The following is a 20,103-nucleotide window of genomic DNA, read 5'->3' on the forward strand; positions in this document are numbered from 1 at the left end:
TTTTTTTTGCCCAGTGGTTAAACTTTGAAACAATTGTTTTCTGGTCTTTATTCCTTATTTTGTATATGTATGATTGTATATTTTTACATATCAGCCAACATGTTCTGTTTATATTAGACCTCTGAGGAAGGCCTGCAAAGGCCGAAACGCGTTAAGTCTATTTCATTAGCCCTTGTATGTTTTTATATTTGTATATGAGGTAGGAATGGGCCCTTGTTTGTTATTTTAATTTGTGTTGAATAAATACATGTATATTTTTGTATGTTTCATAATTAGATTTTTAGAGTTGGCCCTCTTCCATTCTTGACTAACCTTCTTGGGCACCACGGAACCTGCTGTCCCCCACCAAGTATTTTTAGAGAGTGGATGGGGCCAACTCGGGCACTTGCCTAGCAGGGCTTTTGATTGGCCACTGGATATATATCCGATTGGCTGGGCTGATTAAAATAACATTTGTTTCAGGGGCAGCTGCGACCACGCTGTTGGCTTTATTCTCTCTTGCTCCTCTTTCCTAGTGTATTTTTTAAATCCCTCCCTTTCCCTGTGCTTGGGATTCCTCCGTGTCTGGCTCCACCTCCTGTAGCAGCCATTTTGTGGTTGCACCCACCATCCTGTGTCACAATTCCAAATCTGGTCACGGGTTCAAAAAGGTTGGGAACCCCTGAACTTGGCATTTCTGACCGTTTTAGGGGTGGGAGTTGAGCATTGCTGGTGCTTTCAGGCTGCATCCCTCCCTCTCCTTGCCCTGAGCTCTTTTCTCCCCCCTGCAAACAGGAGCCAGGTGTCAGCTTGGCCAGCATAGACGTGGAGACGCCCTTGGCCATAGCACTGAACCTGTCCGATCTCAGGAGAAAGGAGCATATCCTGGAACTTCTCCCTGCCGTGGCTTCCCTGGAGAACCGTGTTCGCTACGTCATCTCCCGGGGGAACGAGGATGGCTTCTTCCACATCCATCAGAAGGAAGGGCTCAGCTATCTGCACCTGACTCACAAGCAGGCCTCTCCCGGTACCTACCTCTTGGAGATTGTCAGCATGCCGCTGTACCGCAAACGGGAACTGCAGAAACTGGAGGCCCTGAAAGATCTCGACTACCTCGCTGGGGAGCTGGGCCAGGTGCTCAAGATGAGGTTGCACCTCCACCTCTTCTAACTCCCCCCCCCCCAAGAGACGCCAACAAAACCAAGGGCTCAGGCTGCACACCGCCCCACACCATCCTGTCCCCACTCCCCGGAAATCGGCATCTCCTCCCTCCGCCGTTTCCCGTCCCCTAGCCCACAGGCTTGCCATGGGGGACCAAATTTAGAACAGCCCTAGAGTCAGAACCAAATCGACTCTGTTCTCCAAAACCATTTCTTCCAGTCGAGGAGTCTCTCCCAGTCCACGGCACTTGTCCTCTGCTATTTGCCATGTTCCTCTGAACAAGAAAGTCTGGAGAAGGCCAGAGGAAGAAGCGGCGCAAGTAACCCCGTCTTCCTAGGAGCATCCTTCTCAGCCTGTTTCTCTTGCCCCGGTTTCAAACCAGGGAGGATTCAAGAATTCTCCTCACCTAAGTGTCTTCCTGGATCTTGAATTCTCCAGTTTACCTGACCTCGCCAAACTTGAACCAAGCCATTCAAAATCTTCCATGGTTGGTGGGTTTTTTTGGTTTGTGGGTGTGGGTTTTTTTTAATTTACAAATTTCACGCAGCGTGCGCATGACAAGCCGCACTCTTCTTTCCATTCATCCCCTTTACCATGTGCATTATTAATGTGCACTTGTGCATTGGTAGAATGCATGCTCCAAAGTGGGCAGGGGTGGGATTTTCTCAAGAGTCTTCCAGTACGGCACTAAAAAAAAAGGAATCTCTATGTGATCGTCCATGCAGTTGCATCACAGTTCTTTTCTGTGTGGGGTTTTACAGATGTGTACTGGCCATCAGTAATGTGGGTGGAGGAAATGGATGAATGGAAGGAATTGATCTCCCACTTTGTAATTTTCACACATTGGGCTGTTTCTCACACACAACAGCTCCTCTCTGATGCTACTGATGTTAGCGTCATCTTGTTGTTAAATGTGGAAGGGAAAGCAGAGGAGGAGAGGAATTTGTCATGCTAATGCGCATCTTGGCCGAGGCGGCATCATAGAATCCCAGCTGGGGAAGAGAGCCATTTTAAGCCTCACCTGTTGGCACGAGCACACCCATTTAAAGCCTTGCCTGTGGACATCTGCTTTAAGCCTCGCCCGTGAACACACCTGTGTCGTGTGATTCTCTGTACTGGCCTAATCTAGGAACGAGTACTTCCATTGGCCTCCCAGGGGCTGTTGTGGCATTTCACAGTGTGTTGTTCTGTTTTGCTTTTTGGCCTCCAGCCAGGCTTGGTAATGGCTCCAAGAGGGCCCCCGATCTTTCCCGTTCAATACTGACAACCTCAGAAGAACTCCCTGCCCGTTGCACTTTGGACGGGCAGTATGGCAACCAGTTTGGATAGCTATTGCGAGGCTGGATAGTTATTGCGTCACTGGAGGATTCTTCCTTCTCAGGGTCAGGATAAATTCCTCCTTCTCCAGGAATCCCCTCTCAGCTCATTGCCGTCCTTTCCTGGCCTCGACAAAATTGGGAGGAGCGGTGCTATCTATACATTTCTCCTGATTTGAATTTAGGCTCCCCACCCCACCCCCCCACTCCCGTATAACATTTCCAGACATGGCTGCTATCGGCTTTATAGGGTTTTAGGGAGAGAGACAGGGTGCACAAAAATCACCGAGTTGTTTTTAAGTTTGCTTCACCTATTTGAATCCACCAGACTTCAAGGTTTTGGAGGGTCTTTTTTAAAATCGGAAACGCCTTTCAGCTTCAGACATTAAGCATTTGATACATTTTGCGGGGTTGGGTGACACTGAATGTTCCTCCGTCTTCTAAAGGGCTAATAGTATGCCGGTGAGCATTAAAATCTTTTGCAGACAATAATGGGAGTGGTGGTGAAGACACTTTGGGCTTTCCCGTATCCCCATTTTCCTCGCTTGTGTGTTCCTGTTGCTTTGGGACTGCCCCCCCCCGATCTGCATATGTTTTGCTCCCTCTAGTGGTCAATTCGATATAACACCACTTTATGTCTGGCATAAAAACCTGCAGTTTAAATCTGCAGGGAGATATGCCAGATATAAAGCAATGTAATACCGAATCGACCACTAGAGGGAGCAAAACATATGCAGATCGGGGGGGGGCAGTCCCAAAGCAACAGGAACACACAAGTGAGGAAAATGAGAATGCAGAAAAACCCTTTAAATGTGGTAAAAGTAGATTTAAATGCACACACACCCCTCCCCAGAGACACACAAACAAAATACTTAGCACTTTCAAGTGTCCAAAGCACTTCACTTACATTAAGCTTGTAATCATTACAACCTCCTGCCAGGTAGAACTGCATTATTATTATTCCCATATTGCAGATGGGAAGCCTGAGGTGGAGACAAAGGTTTGTATGTAGCCACCTGATTAAATTCAAACCAGGGACTTTCCAATTCATAGCTAAGGCTTTTAGCGATTAAACTCACCTAGTAAAAGCCTCACTATGCACTGAGGGCATGTGCAGATAGGGTTATCAAGTACCTACTTTTGAATCGGCGGGGGACACATGGTTCCCGGCTAGAACATCCCTCGGTTGAACACATCCCTGCCACACCATGCCGTCACCCAGATGTGACGCCAGCACGCTGGGCACGTAGCTGGGTACCATTGAGTTTCCAGCTCCATTGCCAGAGCGTCGCCCAGCTACGTGCCTAGCGTGCTGGCGTCATGTCTGGGCGACGGCATGGTGCAGCGCGTTTGTTTTCTGCATGGGAATGTTCCTGACAGGTCCCCCGCCAAATCAAGGTAAGTACTTGGTAAGCCTGTGTGCAGACCACTTTTACCACAGTTAAAGGATGCTATTGAATGTCTCCTTGCCATTCCAGCTCCAAAATCCCTTTTTGTTTCTCTCTTGGTCAATTCAAAATCGTGCCATTGTTCTGTTTCCACCTCTTGAATATCCCGATAGATTGATGCAATTTCTAGATGTTATCATATGCCGTATAAACAGTATTAAAATGCCAGCAAAGAAACTTGTGAGTTAAAAATGCCAGTGGTGGAAATGAGTAAAAAGAAAACAATTTTAATGGCAATATATGGGGGGAAGGAACGTTATCACTCATCCCTGGTTAAAAAGTTGCATCTGTCCTCACCTTTGCATTTGTCTTCACTGCTACACATTGCTTCTGTCTTCACTGTTAAAAATATTCTCTAAAGGCTGTGTGGATCTAAGGTGCTGCCAAAGGGAACAGATCTCTCCCCCGCCCACCCCACCCCCTGATAGATGGGACGGTAGCAGCCTCTGAAATTATCCCACCCACAGCCCATCAGGGTGCTGAGCAACAACATTTAACTTTGAGCTCCTCCAAGACTTGAAACTTCTGCCCCCCCAAATCCCCCATTGCTGTGCACAGTGGGGGGGGAAAGGTGGTGCCTCCAGGAAGGAGCTACAGAACCTAATGACCCAGTTGGTAGCTTGGAATATTTTGTGTGTCTCTCTGTGTGTGTGTTCTTGTTTTGGTTTGGCAAAACGGTGCTTCTCCCCCCCCCCTATTCATAATTAATATTAACGATAACCTTAATCAGTTAGCCAAGGGGTGTGTGTGTGCACGGGTGTGTGTGGATGAGTGTGTGTGCACGGGTTAGTGTGTGTTGTGTGTGGGGAACGGAGACGTGTGGTCCTCTGTTCCTCTGCACCAGGTCCATGACTTTTCTTAGGTGAACAAGCAGCCTGTTTGTGGGAGGGTCGGCCACACGCAGCACTGACACCAAGAACCGGCCACTTGTGCAGCTCTCTGTTTTTGTTTTGTTTTGTATCACCGATGATGGCAGCAATAAAGTTATTTTGGGTTAAGCGTTTCATTTTTTTTTTTCCCATTCCGAAAAACGACACAGTCCTCCCCACTCGGGTTAGAAAAAAGGGCACAAGGGGAGGGGTTGGTAAGACGCCTGCTCCTTGGGAGGAAAGCGATGGTGTACCTAAACAGCATGATAAAAAGTAGAGACATCACCCTGCCAACAAAAGTCCGCATGGTCAAAGCAATGGTATTCCCAGTAGTCATGTATGGCTGTGAGAGTTGGACTATAAGGAAGGCCGAGCGCTGAAGAATAGATGCTTTTGAACTATGGTGCTGGAGAAGACTCTTGAGAGTCCCTTGGACTGCAAGAAGATCAAATCAGTCAATCCTCAAAGAAATCAACCCTGACTGTGCCCTGGAAGGCCAGATAATGAAACTGAAGCTCAAATACTTTGGCCACCAAATGAGAAGGGAGCACTCACTGGAGAAGCCCCTGATGCTGGGAAAGATTGAAGGTCAAAGAAGACGGGGACGGCAAAGGATGAGATGGTTAGACAGTGTCATAGATGCAACTAACATGAAATTGAGCCAACTTCAGAGGACGGCGGAAGACAGGAGGGCCTGGCGAGATCTTGTCCATGGGGTTGCGAAGAGTCGGACTCGACTGTGCGACTGAACAACAACACAAGGAATACAGTAAGTTCTAACAGACGACAAACTGTAATCCTGCACAGCACCCAGTTCATTCCAAGGGCACTTCTGCACAGACGTCCCCAATTACTGTGTTCCGTTTGGGTGGAGTAGGTTTGCCAGCCTACAGGCAGAGGGTGGGCATTCTCCAGGGATTCCAGCAGATCTCAGATGATAAAGATCAGTTCTCCTGCTTCAGAAGGCAGACTCTATGGTGTATAATGTAGTCTAAGTAGGGTGGCCAGCTCCAGATTGGGAAGTACCTGGAGATTTTGGGGGGTGGAGCCTGAGAAGGGCGGGGCTTGGGGAGGGAGGGACTCCAACGGGGTGGAGTGCCATAGAGTCCACCTTCCAAAGTGGCCCTTTTCTCCAGGCGAACTGATCTCTGTTGCCTGGAGATCAGTTGTAATCCCAGGAGATCTCCAGACACTACCTGGAATTTGGCAATAAGGCCCTCCCTAGGTGGTGCTCCCAGATCTTCAGGAATTTCCCAAGCCACCATTGGCAGCCCATTGAGGAGGCCATTTTTTGGACTTCCCGTTCACCTTCAGGCCCAATAGCCCTATCCAATTAATTTAAAAGGTCCCTTCCAACTCTAACATTCTATGAAACACCCACTGTGAGGTCCAACCCATCTTACTGAAGCTTCCCAAGGGCAGACCCCAGCCCAGTTTCAGATGACCTTTTCCACCACGGTCCTCTAGCTGTGCTTGGATGATTCTGGGAATTCCTACCAGGATCAAATCTCCCAACCCCACTTTCAGCCGCGGGAACACACGCAGCCAGCCTGATCAGTAGAGGAATCCACACCGTCCACGATAAAGTCGCAAGAGATACAAGCGCGCCTGAAACGAGCCCAGAAAACTCTTGAGGGGAATGTAGTGCTTTTCTGGAGAGGAATGGCAATAAACAGTCGGCAGCAGCACATTAGCAACAAAGGCAGCTTTATTTCAGAAGGACGAGGTGCTGGTGTTCTTCCTACAGACAGATGGGTGCATGTTCTCATCCCCTCTGCCCCCCCCCCAGCACAAGGACAGGCCTAGCCCAGTCTCGCCAGCAAAGCATGGCCTAGTCGACCAATCCAAATTGCCACCGTTAAACTGACCAAGAGAACGGAGTACAGTTGCTCCTCACGCAAGCAGCCCCCTGCGAGTCATGGTCAGAATGCCAGGCTCCTTACCCCACAACAGTCAGTGTGCTTAGCAACCCTTTGCATCGGTCTGGGACCCCCCCACCCCCCCGGCACTTTTGTGCGCCCTTTGGCGGAACTCAGAGAGGGATCTACTAAGTTCTGAGGGACGCCAAGGGCACGCAAGGCTCTCCACCCTCCTCCTCCGCCTCAGAAAAAAACCCCAGCAAGTAGGAAAGGTTGCAAGTTGTCAAACAGTACCACAAACACAACACCACCACAGTGCCACACACAATATTCTGGGCTAGCGTGGTGACCAAACGAGAGGGCAGGAACGGGGGGGGGGCGCAACCGTTTCCTTGTGATGATACTAGACGAGGCGGATGCGGGTCCTTTTTGGCTGTAGGATGGGATGGGTTCTTCAGCGAACTAAACGAGGGGAGGATAGGAAGCAAGTCTCCTCCCATGGGGTGTGTGGAACTCCGTCTCGCTAACTTCCCTTTTCACCAACTAGGTGATTTTGCGGAGCGCAAAAATTCTGGTTACATCACCAGATAGTGATGTGGACCCCCCTCCCCCCCCCCCCCCCCCCCTATTCTACCACTGAATATCAAGTGCTGGGGAGGTAAATAGTTTGAATTCAGTGCCTGCTTCTCTGCACTCAGAGACAATCTGGTTGTCAATGTTGGAAATGGGATGCTCGCTTAGATAGCTCGTTGACCTGATCCAGCAGGACCCTTCTGATATTTGTAAATCTCATCTTTTAAACGGCTGTTAAAGGCACTCTGGATGTCTTCCTTTGCACTTGGTCTTCCATACACCCTAACCCTGCTGAGGCCTACCAAGGGCACATGAAGTGAGAGCTCCTGAGACAGAGAGAGAGAGAGACTGTCAATCCACCAAACTCTTGTTTGCGAGGGGTTAGCTTGCTTCCCCATAAACTGCCATCCGCAACCCTCCCCAATACCCCAATTTTCTGACTTCCCTTCCCCCAGTCCAAACCTGTAAACATCATTTCCCCCTCCGGAGGAAAAGAAAAAAGAAATAAGGAGTTTTGTGACATGATGTATTTCTTGTGGCATCGGCTTTCTCGGCCCAGGGCTCACTTTATCCCGTGTGCAAACCCTCTGCTGGCAAAAGCGACGTGGAAACAGAGGAAATAGAAATAACAGGGGTGCCAAATGTCCAAGGCAGCAGTTGGGTTGCGAAGCCTGAAATACGAGATGAGAACAGAGTAACCTGCTCACAAATGGGACTGAAAGATAATACTGACTCTGCCGCACTGGTTTAACACCAGGCAAAAGAAATCCACAGTCCCAATCAAGAACATTGTGGTCCTGATGGGACCCATGCTGAAGCAACCCATAGACCACCATCAGACCTGAACGAAAGTGAACCATAGTCTCTGTCCCAGAGCGTAACGTGATGGTGGCAGCTACCTGGTGAGAATACGTGGGTAATTGTTTCAGGGGAAAACACTAGCCAGCTGGCTCAGAGGCTGGGGAAGCAGGATTCTCCATCTGTGGTGCCTCCACCCCATCACTCCGAGAGTAACCCGTAACAAACCAGCAACTGCCCTAACAGCATCTCCTTGAAAGTAAACTGTGGTCCCGATCAGGACCTCAAGTCTCCTTCTCCTAGAAATGTTGAAGTAGCACAGCGCCGCTACAAAGTTAGCGATCCCAGACGGGCTGCTGTCCTTGAGGCCTACGAGCAAGAAGGACGCCAGGCCGATCCCCAGCCACACGGGAGGAAGCAGCGGGCAACTGAGTGGGCCCCGTGGCACAGCTTGACTTACTCCGAAGCCCACTTCGGCTCTCCAATCTGCCCCTGAAAAACAGTGTTCCCCGTACACCAATCAAGCTGCTCCGCAAACCTACCCCTGCCCCTGACACTACTGGACTTCCCCCTCCACCCCGGCACCGCCTTCAGTTTGCAAGACCTGAGCCGGGCTGTCAAGGCGGTCGATGACAGGATGTTCTGGAGGTTGTTAATTCATAGGGTCGTCACACACACACACACCTGTAGATCCGCCAACAGGGCATCCCACTTTCTTTCTCGGATGCCACGATGTCGGCCGGTTGCGGTGCCACAAGTCTGCATGGCATGTTATGTTTGCCACACCAGATGAAACAGAGAGAATCCCCTCTTATTCCCGAGCAGTTCTGCTGAGAGCTAAGTGGGAGTACCACCAGGGTGTGTGTGTGTGTTGAATTTCATACCAGGGCTTGCCCTTCTGAGGGATAGCTTATTCAAAGAGGTAGGAGGATCGATGCTTCCCTCCAAACAGAAATTGCCCAAATGGAAATTCCCTCCAAGCGGAAATTGTCTTGGTGAGTGGGAAATTGCTATCCAGGATCCACAGACACACGGGATCATGGCTCGTGACATTCCAGATCAGCTCAGTGTTCCAAAGATTGTGCCAGTCTGACTGCAAGCTCACTTCGCCATGTGACCCAAGCAAGACTGAGCAGATAACTGGTTTTAGTCCCTGGTGCCTTGAAAGCAAGATTTAGTTCTGCTCTAGCCTGAGTTTAGGCAGAGTTGAAGGATTAATTGTGATCATAATCACTGATAGTCTTAATGACTATTAATCATTATTATTCTTCCCACCATTTGAAGGGTATTCTCATTGGGTGTTCAAAGCTCCCTCTGTATATTTTTGAGATCGTATTTACAACATGTTGCCCCAAAGATGCTGGGAGACAATCGAGTTGCAGTAAGGCCGTCCAGTGACTTGGTGGCTGGCGTACGATTCGAACTCGGTTTCTCAGCCACTGTGCAACACTGTTAATGGTGGAGTACCTCTGAGAATGCACGGAATAACTGTTGAGCTCTTCATTGACTATTGCCTCTGCAAAGCAGGGATCGTGTTACAGAGAGAACACCCATGTCCAAAAATACGGACTGGAGAGCAAACCCTGAACCCCAACCAGTTCCATGTTGACCAGCTGAGCCCAGGCCAAAACCACCTGGGGAAATATCAGTTTGGGATCACATTTATGACAAAGTTGTCTGGCCCTTGCAGTCCTTCCAACCCTCTAGCTCTCCCACCCTCGTGGTTTAGAGTCAACCCTCCCCAGCAAAAAAATAATAAAATACCACACCCCACAACAGTGCTATGTTCTCACCATGCCCTACGGCACTTTCCCACCCCAGCGCGACCCCACACCACAAGACACTTGGGATCACGACAAAACAGAGGCGTCCCTCCCTCCCAATACACAGAAAAAAATGATGAAGAAGTAGCCCCTCTCTCTCACACACACACACACACATATTCTGTACCCTCCCCCCCGAAACAGACCGCCCACCCACAAACGGGCCAAAGTGCACCACAACTGGACCCCAAACTACACAAGAGCATAATCAAACTGGCCCCTTTCCAGACCCTCTTTGTGGTCAGTCCAGGAAGAGGCCGGCATCCGGCTGTAAGGGTCCAGCAAGATCCGGAAGCAGCGGACCATCAGCACCACCAAGAAGATCAGCAGGAAGATGACAAAGGCAAAGACCGTCTTCTGCTCAGCGTCCATCCCAAGGGCGCCGGGGCCGGGCTCTGACCGTCCTGGGGACAGCAGTTCATAATCCAAGGTCGAGGCGTCACCCATCATGGCAGGGCAACACGCCCACCTCGCCAACGGCGGCGGAGCCCGGCCCGTCACACACCCCGCATCCTCCAGCGCTGGGAGCACGGGGTCCTTTCCTCCGACAAGAGGCCTATTCCATGGCGGGCAGATGGGGAGGCAATGCGGCTCGGGGACACTGGGGAAATAACGAGAGCAAGGTCACGGACAGGCCTGTAACGTCTGAGTCTCTCCATGTGCACAGCATGGTGTAGTGGTCAGAGTGCTGGACTAGGCCAGTGATGGCGAACCTTTTAGAGACCGAGTGCCCAAACTGCGACCCAAAACCCACTTATTTATCGCAAAGTGCCAACATGACAATTGAACCTGAATACTGAGGGTTTACTTTAGAAAAAACAACTCACACATTAACTTAAGATGATCCAAACAAAGTAAGGAAAGCAGTCCCAAATGCTTTCATTTACTTAAAATTATTTGGCAGAGAATTCGACACTCTAATGATGGTCTGGGCCTGGCTGGGGCGATGGCACGCGTGCCCACAGAGAGGGCTCTGAGTGCCGCCTCTGGCACCCGTCCCGTGCCATAGGTTCGCCACCACTGGACTAGGATCTGGGAGAACCAGGTTCGAATCTACACTCTGCCATAGAAGCTTGCCAGTCATGCAGTCAAGAAGAAGAACATCTTTTGTAACATCTAGAGCTCGTTATGTTGTTGTAAATGTTGGTTTTATCTTGTTTTTACTGTTTTAACTATTGGCATATGTTACCCTATTTGTGAGCCGCCCTGAGCCTGGTTGCGGGGAGGGTGGGCTATAAATTTGAATAAAGAAATAAATAAGAAGAGGAGGAGGTTGGGTTTATACCCCGCCCTTCACTCGGAGTCTGAGAGCGGCTTACAAACTCCCTTCCCTTCCCCTCCCCTCCCCACAACAAACACGCTGTGAGGTAGGTGGGGCTGAGAGAGCTCTGAGAGAAATGTCCGTGAGAGAACAGCTTTGAGAGGACTTATGACTGGCCCAAGGTCATCCAGCAGCTACAAGTGGAGGAGTGGGGAATCAAGCCCGGTTCTCCCAGATTAGAGTCCGCGCACTTAACCACTACACCAAACTGCTTTACCTCACAGGGTTATCGTTGTGAGGATAAAATGGAGGAGCAGAGAGGTGTATGTCAGCTACATGGGGTCCCCATTGGGGAGAAACATGAGCTATAAACGAAGCCAATAAATAAAATAAATTGGGGTTTGAAGATCTGGGAGCTCTGAGTCCAAATTCTCACTTAGCCACAAGGTTTGGACCTGTCATACACTCGACCTCGGCCCAAGCTACCTCGCAGAGTTGTTGCAAGGATAAGGGAGAAAGGGGTCATCTGGTCTGGTCCTGCCGGTTCCTCTAATAGGGTCCTCTGTAAAAGAACCCCCCAAGTGAAGATTATGTCTGGTCCACGCTAAAGGTCCATCTAGTAAGCCTGGTATCCTCTTTCCCGGAGGGGCCAACCAGATATCACTGGAAGGCTTACAAGCAGGATATGGGGCCCTTCTCCATAACTGGCACACAGCCATTGCGATTCAGAGGTACGCTGCCACTGAACAGGGAAGCTCCATCATAGATATTGGCGGACAAACCCCCCCCCTCCATGAATGTGCCTGATCCGCACCTTGTGGACCTACAAATTTATATCGTCGCTACCAATTTTATCGTTTTTTATTATTTCAATGTGATTTTATTGTAACGAGTCTTTGACTCGATTTGTCGTGATCCGCCCTGAGCCCGTTTGGGGCTGCTTCGAGTAGTGAAGCCAATCTCTTCTTCACACCTCTCCCTTGGGGGGCAGCAGTTCACTTGCGCATGGGGCCACCCCTTCATTTTTCGCTACCCACTTTACCGATAGGAGCCATTTCAGGAAGAGAGAAAAACCAAGGCATCTTCATACCTCACGCCTTCTGTTCAACAACCAGGAAAGGTGGTGGTTCATCCTGTCCTGTTTTGTGCTCGCTGGAGTCCGGACAGTCTTCTGCCTCACGCTGAAAATGGAAGAGGGAGAATTGGGGATATCGTTTACACCAGGGGTGTCACACTCATTTGTTATGAGGGCCGGATCTGACATAAATGAGACGGGGGCCATGTGTGTCATAAAATGTAATGCCGGGTAGCGGAGATATAAACTTTATAAAGGGCAAAACCACAAAGGGTTGGTTTTTTTACTTGAAATAAAATCATGCTTAAAACATGAGCACTCTTGATTACGTATATTTTGCTTATTTAGCAGTGTCTGATAACGGACACCTCTTGCTCTGAATTATTGCATCAAAATGCCTGTGCCGTTGCAATCTTGAGTATGCTGTTCAGGTGTGTATCTCTAAGCTGCAAACATACGATGACGCAGCAGCAGCAGAACTGGAAGCAGAAGCAGCAGCAGGAGGCAGCTGGCCTGAGAGGAGCTCATCTGGCTCCCGGGCCGCATGTTTGACACCCCCAGTATACACAGTTCTATCAGAGCATACAAAGGGTTGCCAGCTCCAGGTTGGGAAATACCTGGAGATTTTGGGGGTGGAGCCTGAGGAGGGTGGGGTTTAGGGAGGGGAGGGACTTCAATATTGCCATAGAGCCCCACCTTCCAAAGTTGCCATTTTCTCCAAGTGAACGGAATGCCGTCACCTGGAGATCAGTTGTAACCCCAGGAGGTCTCCAGCCGCCACCTGGGCGTTGGCAACCACTGTACAAGAGGCACCTGCAGTCTGAAAATTCAGTGCAGGATAAACAAGAAAGGAAAGCGAAGGAAACAGAGGAGTAGAGCAGGTCACTTCTGGTGAGCATAACCTGGCAAGAGACGTCCACCGATGTCACTCAGGCCCGGCTTTAGCACACAGCGTAATTGTTGCAATAATGCGGAACTCATAGCCACAGGAGTCCACAATGGCCACTGTTTGAGATCACTTTAAAAAGGGATTCACCCAGGAACACCCCATTGTGGGATGGCTAAACGGAAACTCCACACTCAGAGGTAGTCTACCCCTGACTGCTAGGGGGTAAAAATAGGATCTGTGGGCCCTTGTTCAAGGGCCTTCCTGGGACATGTGGGAAACAGGATGCTGGACTGGAATGGCCCCAGTTCAGATCCAGCAGAGTCCTTGTCACTTCAGGTGTGCAAGAAGAAGAGGAAGAGATTGGATTTATACCCCGCCCCTTCACTTGGAGTCTCAGAGCAGCTGACAAACTCCTTTCCCCTCCCCACCACAGACACCCTGGGAGAGAGGTGGGGCTGAGAGAGCTCTTGACAGAAACTGCTCTTTTTCAAGGACAGCTCTTATCAGAACTATGGCTTGCCCAAGGTCATCCAGCCGGGTGCAAGTGGAGGAGTGGGGAATCAAACCCAGTTCTCCCAGATTAGAGTCCGCACACTTAACCACTACCCCAAACTGGCAAGCCATTACGCCTGCAGTTCCAGAGCGCCCAAAGGTGTTCAACATGCGGAGAACTAACCTGCTTCCCTCTATGGGCTGGGCTGGGCATCCCTCCCCTCCCCTAGCACCTCTGATGGAGCAGTCAAGAGGAGAGTTCTCTGACCATGTGCAGAGTGCCTTTCCTGCCCAACTGATCCAGGCAACATCCACATATCTACGAGTAGTGGGCACAGCAGTCATGTGGGACAGATCCCTGGGACTCTCCATTTGAAAATGAAGACGAAGAAGAAGAAGAGGAGGAGGAGGAGGAGATTGGATTTATACCCCGCCCTTCACTCAGAGTCTCAGAGCGGCTTACAAACTCCTTTCCCTTCCCCTCCCCACAACAGACACCCTGGGGGGTAGGTGGGGCTGAGAGACCTCTTTTGAGGACTCCTCTTGAGAGAACAGCTCTGAGAGAACTTGTGACTGACCCAAGGTCACACCAGCAGCTGCATGTGGAGGAATGAGGGATCAAACTGGGTTCTCCCAGATTAGAGTCCGCACTCTTAACCACTACACCAAACTGGCTCACTGGAGTTCAACTGTAATAGCAGGAGATTGCCAGATGCCATCCGGAATTTGGGAACCCTACAAATCGTGCGTTCTATCTGTTGCGATAGGTATTGTCCTTCATTTTAATCTCCGTAGTCCTCCTCCAATGATACAGCTTATTGGATGTCCCATTTTGTTGACTGCATTGACTTAGACTGCGTGATCGGCAAGTCTTATTATAAGTTATTTGACTTATAATAACAAATAAAAGAAATGAATCAGACATCACCCCCCCCAAAAAAGAATCTCATCGCAATCGATATGCTCAACTACGTTGAGTTTGCTCTTTTGCGGCTTTCTCGCCGCGTGCCAGTTGAACAGAGGAGCGAAAGATACAAAGAGACAGAAGGAATCGAGAGCTGCAGCCAACAGCTCATACTCTCCATCCAGAATTAATTTTAGAAAACTCCAAAAATAAATTAAGGAGGATTGGGATCTAGGCCAGATCGGAATCCGCTCCCCCCAAAAAAAACAAACGAGAAGGAACTAGCATTTAAAGTGCGCTGTGCATTAAATTGACTTTTAAACGTGTAAGCAACTGATAAAATTGTGATTTTTCTCTCTGTAAAGTTCTAGCCACCCTCAAATCCTGGCCACGCAGTCTTGCGTTTTGTGGGTTTCGCTTTTATCCCCACGCAGCTCTGCAGGCGACACCCTGAAGGCCGGCGAAAAAGAAAAAGAAAACAAAAGCCATAGCCGGGGAAAGAAAAACCTCCTCCCATTCCATCAGCATTTATTAAAAACCGGTTCCCTTAGCAACTGTTTAAGAAGAAGAGACGGTATTGAGGAGATGAGAAGAAAGAGAGGCAGATAAGGGGACACAATCAACTCAGCCCAAATATAGTCGTTTTAAAAAAAGCCAAAAGGATACTTGTCATTGGAAAGAGGCAGACAAAAGTGAGTGCGGAACAAAGACGCAAGTGTGTGTGTGTGGGGGGGAAGGATCCTGCGCCAGACTTCTCCTGCATAAGCGCCACAAAAAGCCCCCATCCCAAACAGAGGGAGCGCCAAGAGAACTTATTCACTTCATTTACACCCCCTGTTTTCCTCCCACATGGGCCCCCAAAGCAGCTTGGTGTCGTGTACACCAAGCAGTCTGGCGTAGTGGTTAAGTGCGCGGACTCAAATCCAGGAGAAACGGGTTTGATTCCCCACTCCTCCACTTGCACCTGGCTGGATGACCTTGGACAAGCCTTAGCTCTGATAAGAGCTGTTCTTGAAAAAGGGCAGTTTCTGTCAGAGCTCTCTCAGCCCCACCTACCTCACAGGGTGTCTGTTGTGGGGAGGGGAAGGGAAAGGAGTTTGTAAGCCGCTCTGAGACTCCTTTGGGTAGTGAAGGGCGGGGTATAAATCCAATCTCTTCTTCTTCTTTTACCTCACAGGGTGCCTGTGGTGGGGAGGGGAAGGGAAAGGAGTCTGTAAGCCACTCTGAGACTCCTTTGGGTAGCGAAGGGCGGGGTATGAATCCAATCTCTTCTTCTTCTTCTTCTTCTTCTTCTTCTTCTTCTCCTCCTCCTCCTCCTCACATTATTCATCTGTCCTCCAGTAGAAAAGAGGAAGAGTCCAGGAGCACTTTAAAGACTCACAAAAGCTCTTCCCCGGCCACAAATCTTGTTGGTCTCTGTGCTCCTGGGGCCTCTTGCTCTGTTCTGCCGCTACGGATGGACTGACACGGCTGCTCATCTTGATCTGTCCTCCAGTTTATCCTCACAACAGCCCTGAAAGGCAGATTTGGCTGAGAGGCTGTGACTGACCCAAGGTCACCCAACAAACACCCAGGGCGGAGTGGGGAGACACAAAGCAACTCACGCCCTTCTCCATTCTGCCTTTGCCACAGCGACCCTGTGAGGCGGGTTAGGCTGAGAGGGTGTGACTGGCCCAAGGACACCCAGCAAGCTTCCAAGGCGGAGTGGGGATTCGAACCTGGGTCTCCCAGGTCTTAGTCTGACACTGAGGATTCCTAATGCCCTGTGTCCGCTTTGGAAACATGATCAGGCCTCTTGGGCCACCAAAATCCAGAACTTTGAGAAACGTTCTTCCAGATCCCGAAGCATAGTTGAGCTTCCTCCTCTACGGAGCTGGCAAATCGACGCCACCCAAAACTTCCCCGGAAGGCACAGTTACAGGGGAAGCTGGTTGCAAGGGGGACACTGATTGACACTCGAACCACACTGGCTCTTGTGGTGGCAGGAACGGGCCAAGAACCACAGGAGGGCATTTGTTCCAACAGGGCGGGGGCGGGAGACTCCCCCGGGGCACGCCCCGAGGGTAGAACGCCCTTTTCGATCAAAAACATTTCCCGGCAAATTAAGATCAGTGGGTCAGACTCCTTTTTTAAAAAAAGAAAAGAAAAAAAGTCAGCAACGAAACTCTCAAGACAACAACTGTGTGAAAGGATATGGCAGAACAAAGGCTAGAAATGTGAGGGAGCCAAACTCTGTAGGACTTGCTGTCCGCATGGCCCACACTTTTCAAAAAAACCTGGATTCTGGCAAGTTTCCTCTAGCTGAAGTTGAAACAAACAACCACCTGTTTGCCTTTTCACCTTCTTCACCAAACTGGCAAGGTGGAACCTTCCCAGTCGCCACAGGTCAGACCAGAAACCGTGAAGCAAAATCTTGGTTTCCAGGTAAAATGGCCTCGTACTGAGCCGGACCCCTGTTGCATCCAGAAGAAGAAGAGATTGGATTTCTACCCCGCCCTTCACAACCCAAAGGTGTCTCAGAGCGGCTGACAAACTCCTTTCCCTTCCCCTCACCCACAACAGACGCCCTGTGAGGTGGGTGGGGCTGAGAGAGCTCTTGACAGAAACTGCTCTTTTTCAAGGACAGCTCTTGACAGAACTATGGCTTGCCCAAGGTCATCCAGCAGGTGCAAGTGGAGGAGTGGGGAATCAAACCCGGTTCTCCCAGACTAGAGTCCGCGCACTTAACCACGACACCAAACTGGCTCCCAACACAGAACTGTCTCCCTAATACCTGAGCTTCTTTAACTGGAGGTGACAGAACCAGGCACCAGGCTCCAGACGAGACTGCATACCACATCCATGCTGTGGTTCTTCTGTCCCTTCCATCTCTTTTCGGGATAACAAAGCCCTCGTGCTCGTTCCCGGCTGCTGTCGGAACCCCAATACCACACGGCGGAGCAACAGGTGCTTCTACCCTCGGGCCCGGACTTTTAAGAAGGTCTCCGGTCGTCGGCACTTACCTGAGTGTAACGCAGTGTCCTCCGTCGTCAAAACCGTGCACCTCTCTCCCCACCCCTCCCACCCCCAGCTGTAATTTCTCTGATGATCTCAATGGTGTTAATCTATAATCCAACCCTTTGGAGGCTGCCAGTCCGCAGCTTATGGGTTTATGCTTCTGTTCCACCGTCACGGCTGATAGAGATTGATTGGTACCAACTGGTTCGTGGAGGAGAGATAATCATCTAGGAATATCCATCCTGCCAGGTCACTCACACACACACACAACCACACACACCCAGCCAAAAAAAGGAGCGAGCAAATAGGGGGAAGGATCAGAGGGACATCATGGCAAACCGTAGGATCAGAATCATTAGGAAAGGGGTCGGAAATAGGACAGGCAGTGTTGGAATGCGGCCGATCCACAGTGCGGCCATCTTTAGGGGCTCGGTGTACAGTTCTGCTCACCGGAACTCAGAAAGGATGTGGCAGAACTGGTACTGGCGCAGAAACAGGCAACCTGAATAGATTGAGGGGGTGAAGCACCCTCCCCACAGGGAAAGGCTAAATCATCTGAGGGTTTTTTCTGGTTTCTAGCGCAGAGGACTAAGGGATGGGAGGAACGTGAGAGAGGTTTATAAGATGGCTTGTGGGGTGCAATACTGAAAATAGAGGAGTTTGTCTCCAAATACTCCGAGGCACCTAATGAAGTTGATGGGCAGGAGTTTAGAGACCGGGAGGGGGGGGGAGAACTCCTTTTCTTCAGATACAGAATGGACGTGGGGAACTCACTGCCACAGGATGGGGTGCTGGATCTCTCCAGGCAGCGACAAATTCGTTCCTGCATCCAACTGGAGCAGAATGCCCTTTGAAGCAAATCCAGATGGACTGTGACACAGACACAACACGGTGATGATATTTGCAGGGACAGGAGGAGAAATGGAAAACGTATGCTTGATGCAGTGCACAAAACTAACCCCTTTTGACAAGGAGGATCTTAGGTTTTTATGTACCGGGGGGGGGGGGATTTATTTTCCGGCTGAAAGGTGACTTCTGCTTTCAGATTCAGGGAGCTAAAATGATCACTTGCAGGGGTCCTTTCATAGAAAAAGAGGCGTATGAGCTCATTTGCATAACTAATTTGCATATGCCACACCCCCTGACAAAGGGCAGGCATGCAAGCATGCCTGGGTTCCCTGCCTGATCTTCTCATCTGGGGAAAGGTAAAGAAAGGCATTTAAATCCCCCCCCCGAGTTTCTCCGCAAAAGTGGAGAGGCTCAGGGGAAAGGGGGGGGCATGTCTGCCCGCCTCCCCTTTCCTTCTCCAGCCACCTCGCCACAGTGGGCTGGCCGGAGAAGGGGAGGGAGGGAGGCAGACATGTCTGCGTTCCCTGCCCGATTTTCTCTAGAGGAGATCGGACAGGGAACCCAGGCATATGCAGAATACATTTAAATTTAAGAAAGGCATTTAAATCCCCCCCAGGCGGCGTGGGGCTCTGCAAGCCTTCCCTGGCCCATCTGCCTGCGTAGGTGGGCCGGGAATGGTGGGGGGGGGGACGCCCCAGGCTCCTTACTGCCGGAGCGCTGCTCCGCCATGCTCTGGCAGGAAATGACCTCTGATGACTTGTCCCTTGCAGTAAAAGGGGCTTTTCCTAGGGCTGGTTTAACAGCTGGCAACTCAACTGAAACAGCATCACCCACAAGAGGCAGAGGGCAGGTGGCCACCTTTCAAAAACTGGTCTTACTCCTCTGCCATTATTACACTTCAGCACACGGGTTGTGTCTCTTTCCATTTCAGGACCTTCAAGCCAGGAAAGCTTGGCCTGCCGATTCAGTTTTGGAGTTGGCATTACAAAGTGCAGCGGCGCAGCGAGAGGAAAACTCGGCCAGCTCAACGGATTGTGAGTTGCCTGCTTGGTGACAGCCCCCACCCCCGGTCCTAAAGCAACTACTGAGCTTCCTCCTTCCTTGGAAGCCTAAAACAAAATTGAAAACTGCCAATTATCGATTCATTTCATTTACCGACTTCATTTGTACCCTGTGTTTCTCCCCGCGATTAGAGCTCTCAGCTGGCCAAAGCCAGACGCCCCGAACCTGGCAAGTCTTCCTTCTGTGCCTCCGGTACCAAATTGTTACGGGGAAATCTGCTTCTGTTGGCTCAATATTAACACATCCTCCTCCCTGTGAATCAGACCGAAGGCATCCGTGGCTTTCCTCTCCTCCATTTCGTCCTGCACGCCCCGGCGAAGCTGGATGAGCTGAGAAAACGTGTCTGGTCCCACGGTCATCAAGCCAACTTTATGGGAGAGCAGAGACCTGGACCCAGCTCTCCCCGGTCCTCCCCACTGCATCAGACTTGCTCTCAAAGCTCACCGCTCTGGTTCAGAAGTCGGCCACGGAGGGTCACCCACCCAAATCATGACGGGGGACCAAATTTCCCCTCATCTACTCCTTTGTGGTTCTGAAGCACCCCTCGAATTCCAGTTCCCCAAAGGAGGATTGTTGTTGTTCAGTTGCACAGTCGAGTCCGACTCTTCGCGACCCCATGGACCAGCTCCCGCCAGGCCCTCCTGTCTTCTGCCATCCTCTGAAGTTGGCTCAATTTCATGTTCGTTGCGTCGATGACACTGTCTAACCATCTCGTCCTTTGCCGTCCCCGTCTTCTGTGACCTTCACT

The 20,103-nt window shown here is 50.4% G+C and overlaps 2 protein-coding genes across 4 annotated transcripts in view; one reads left to right on the top strand and one right to left on the bottom strand.

The window, feature by feature from the left end:
• FBN3 (fibrillin 3) overlaps positions 1 to 1,218 on the top strand; it is a 248,900-nt gene extending 247,682 nt beyond the window's left edge. Inside the window, exon 61 of the mRNA XM_015413252.1 lies at positions 775 to 1,218. Within this exon, the coding sequence (XP_015268738.1) occupies positions 775 to 1,149 (375 nt within the window). The 3' untranslated portion in view covers positions 1,150 to 1,218. The remainder of the gene's footprint in view (positions 1 to 774) is intronic.
• Positions 1,219 to 9,866: 8,648 nt separating this feature from the next.
• Positions 9,867 to 20,103, bottom strand: part of CTXN1 (cortexin 1) — a 31,709-nt gene continuing 21,472 nt past the window's right edge. For 2 of the 3 annotated variants that reach the window (XM_015413330.1, XM_015413338.1), the window contains exons 3-4: positions 12,178 to 12,268; positions 9,867 to 10,427 (exon numbers count right to left, since the gene is read on the bottom strand). In XM_015413330.1, coding sequence (XP_015268816.1) covers positions 10,019 to 10,276 — 258 coding nt within the window. In that variant the 5' untranslated portion in view covers positions 10,277 to 10,427; positions 12,178 to 12,268 and the 3' untranslated portion in view covers positions 9,867 to 10,018. Of the gene's footprint in view, positions 10,428 to 12,177; positions 12,269 to 17,449; positions 17,499 to 20,103 lie in introns of those variants that run through there. The other variant, XM_015413348.1, reaches the window with a different exon arrangement.

The sequence above is a fragment of the Gekko japonicus genome, unplaced genomic scaffold (genome assembly GCF_001447785.1).
Source record: "Gekko japonicus isolate JY-2015 unplaced genomic scaffold, Gekko_japonicus_V1.1 scaffold914, whole genome shotgun sequence".
Lineage (NCBI taxonomy): Eukaryota > Metazoa > Chordata > Lepidosauria > Squamata > Gekkonidae > Gekko > Gekko japonicus.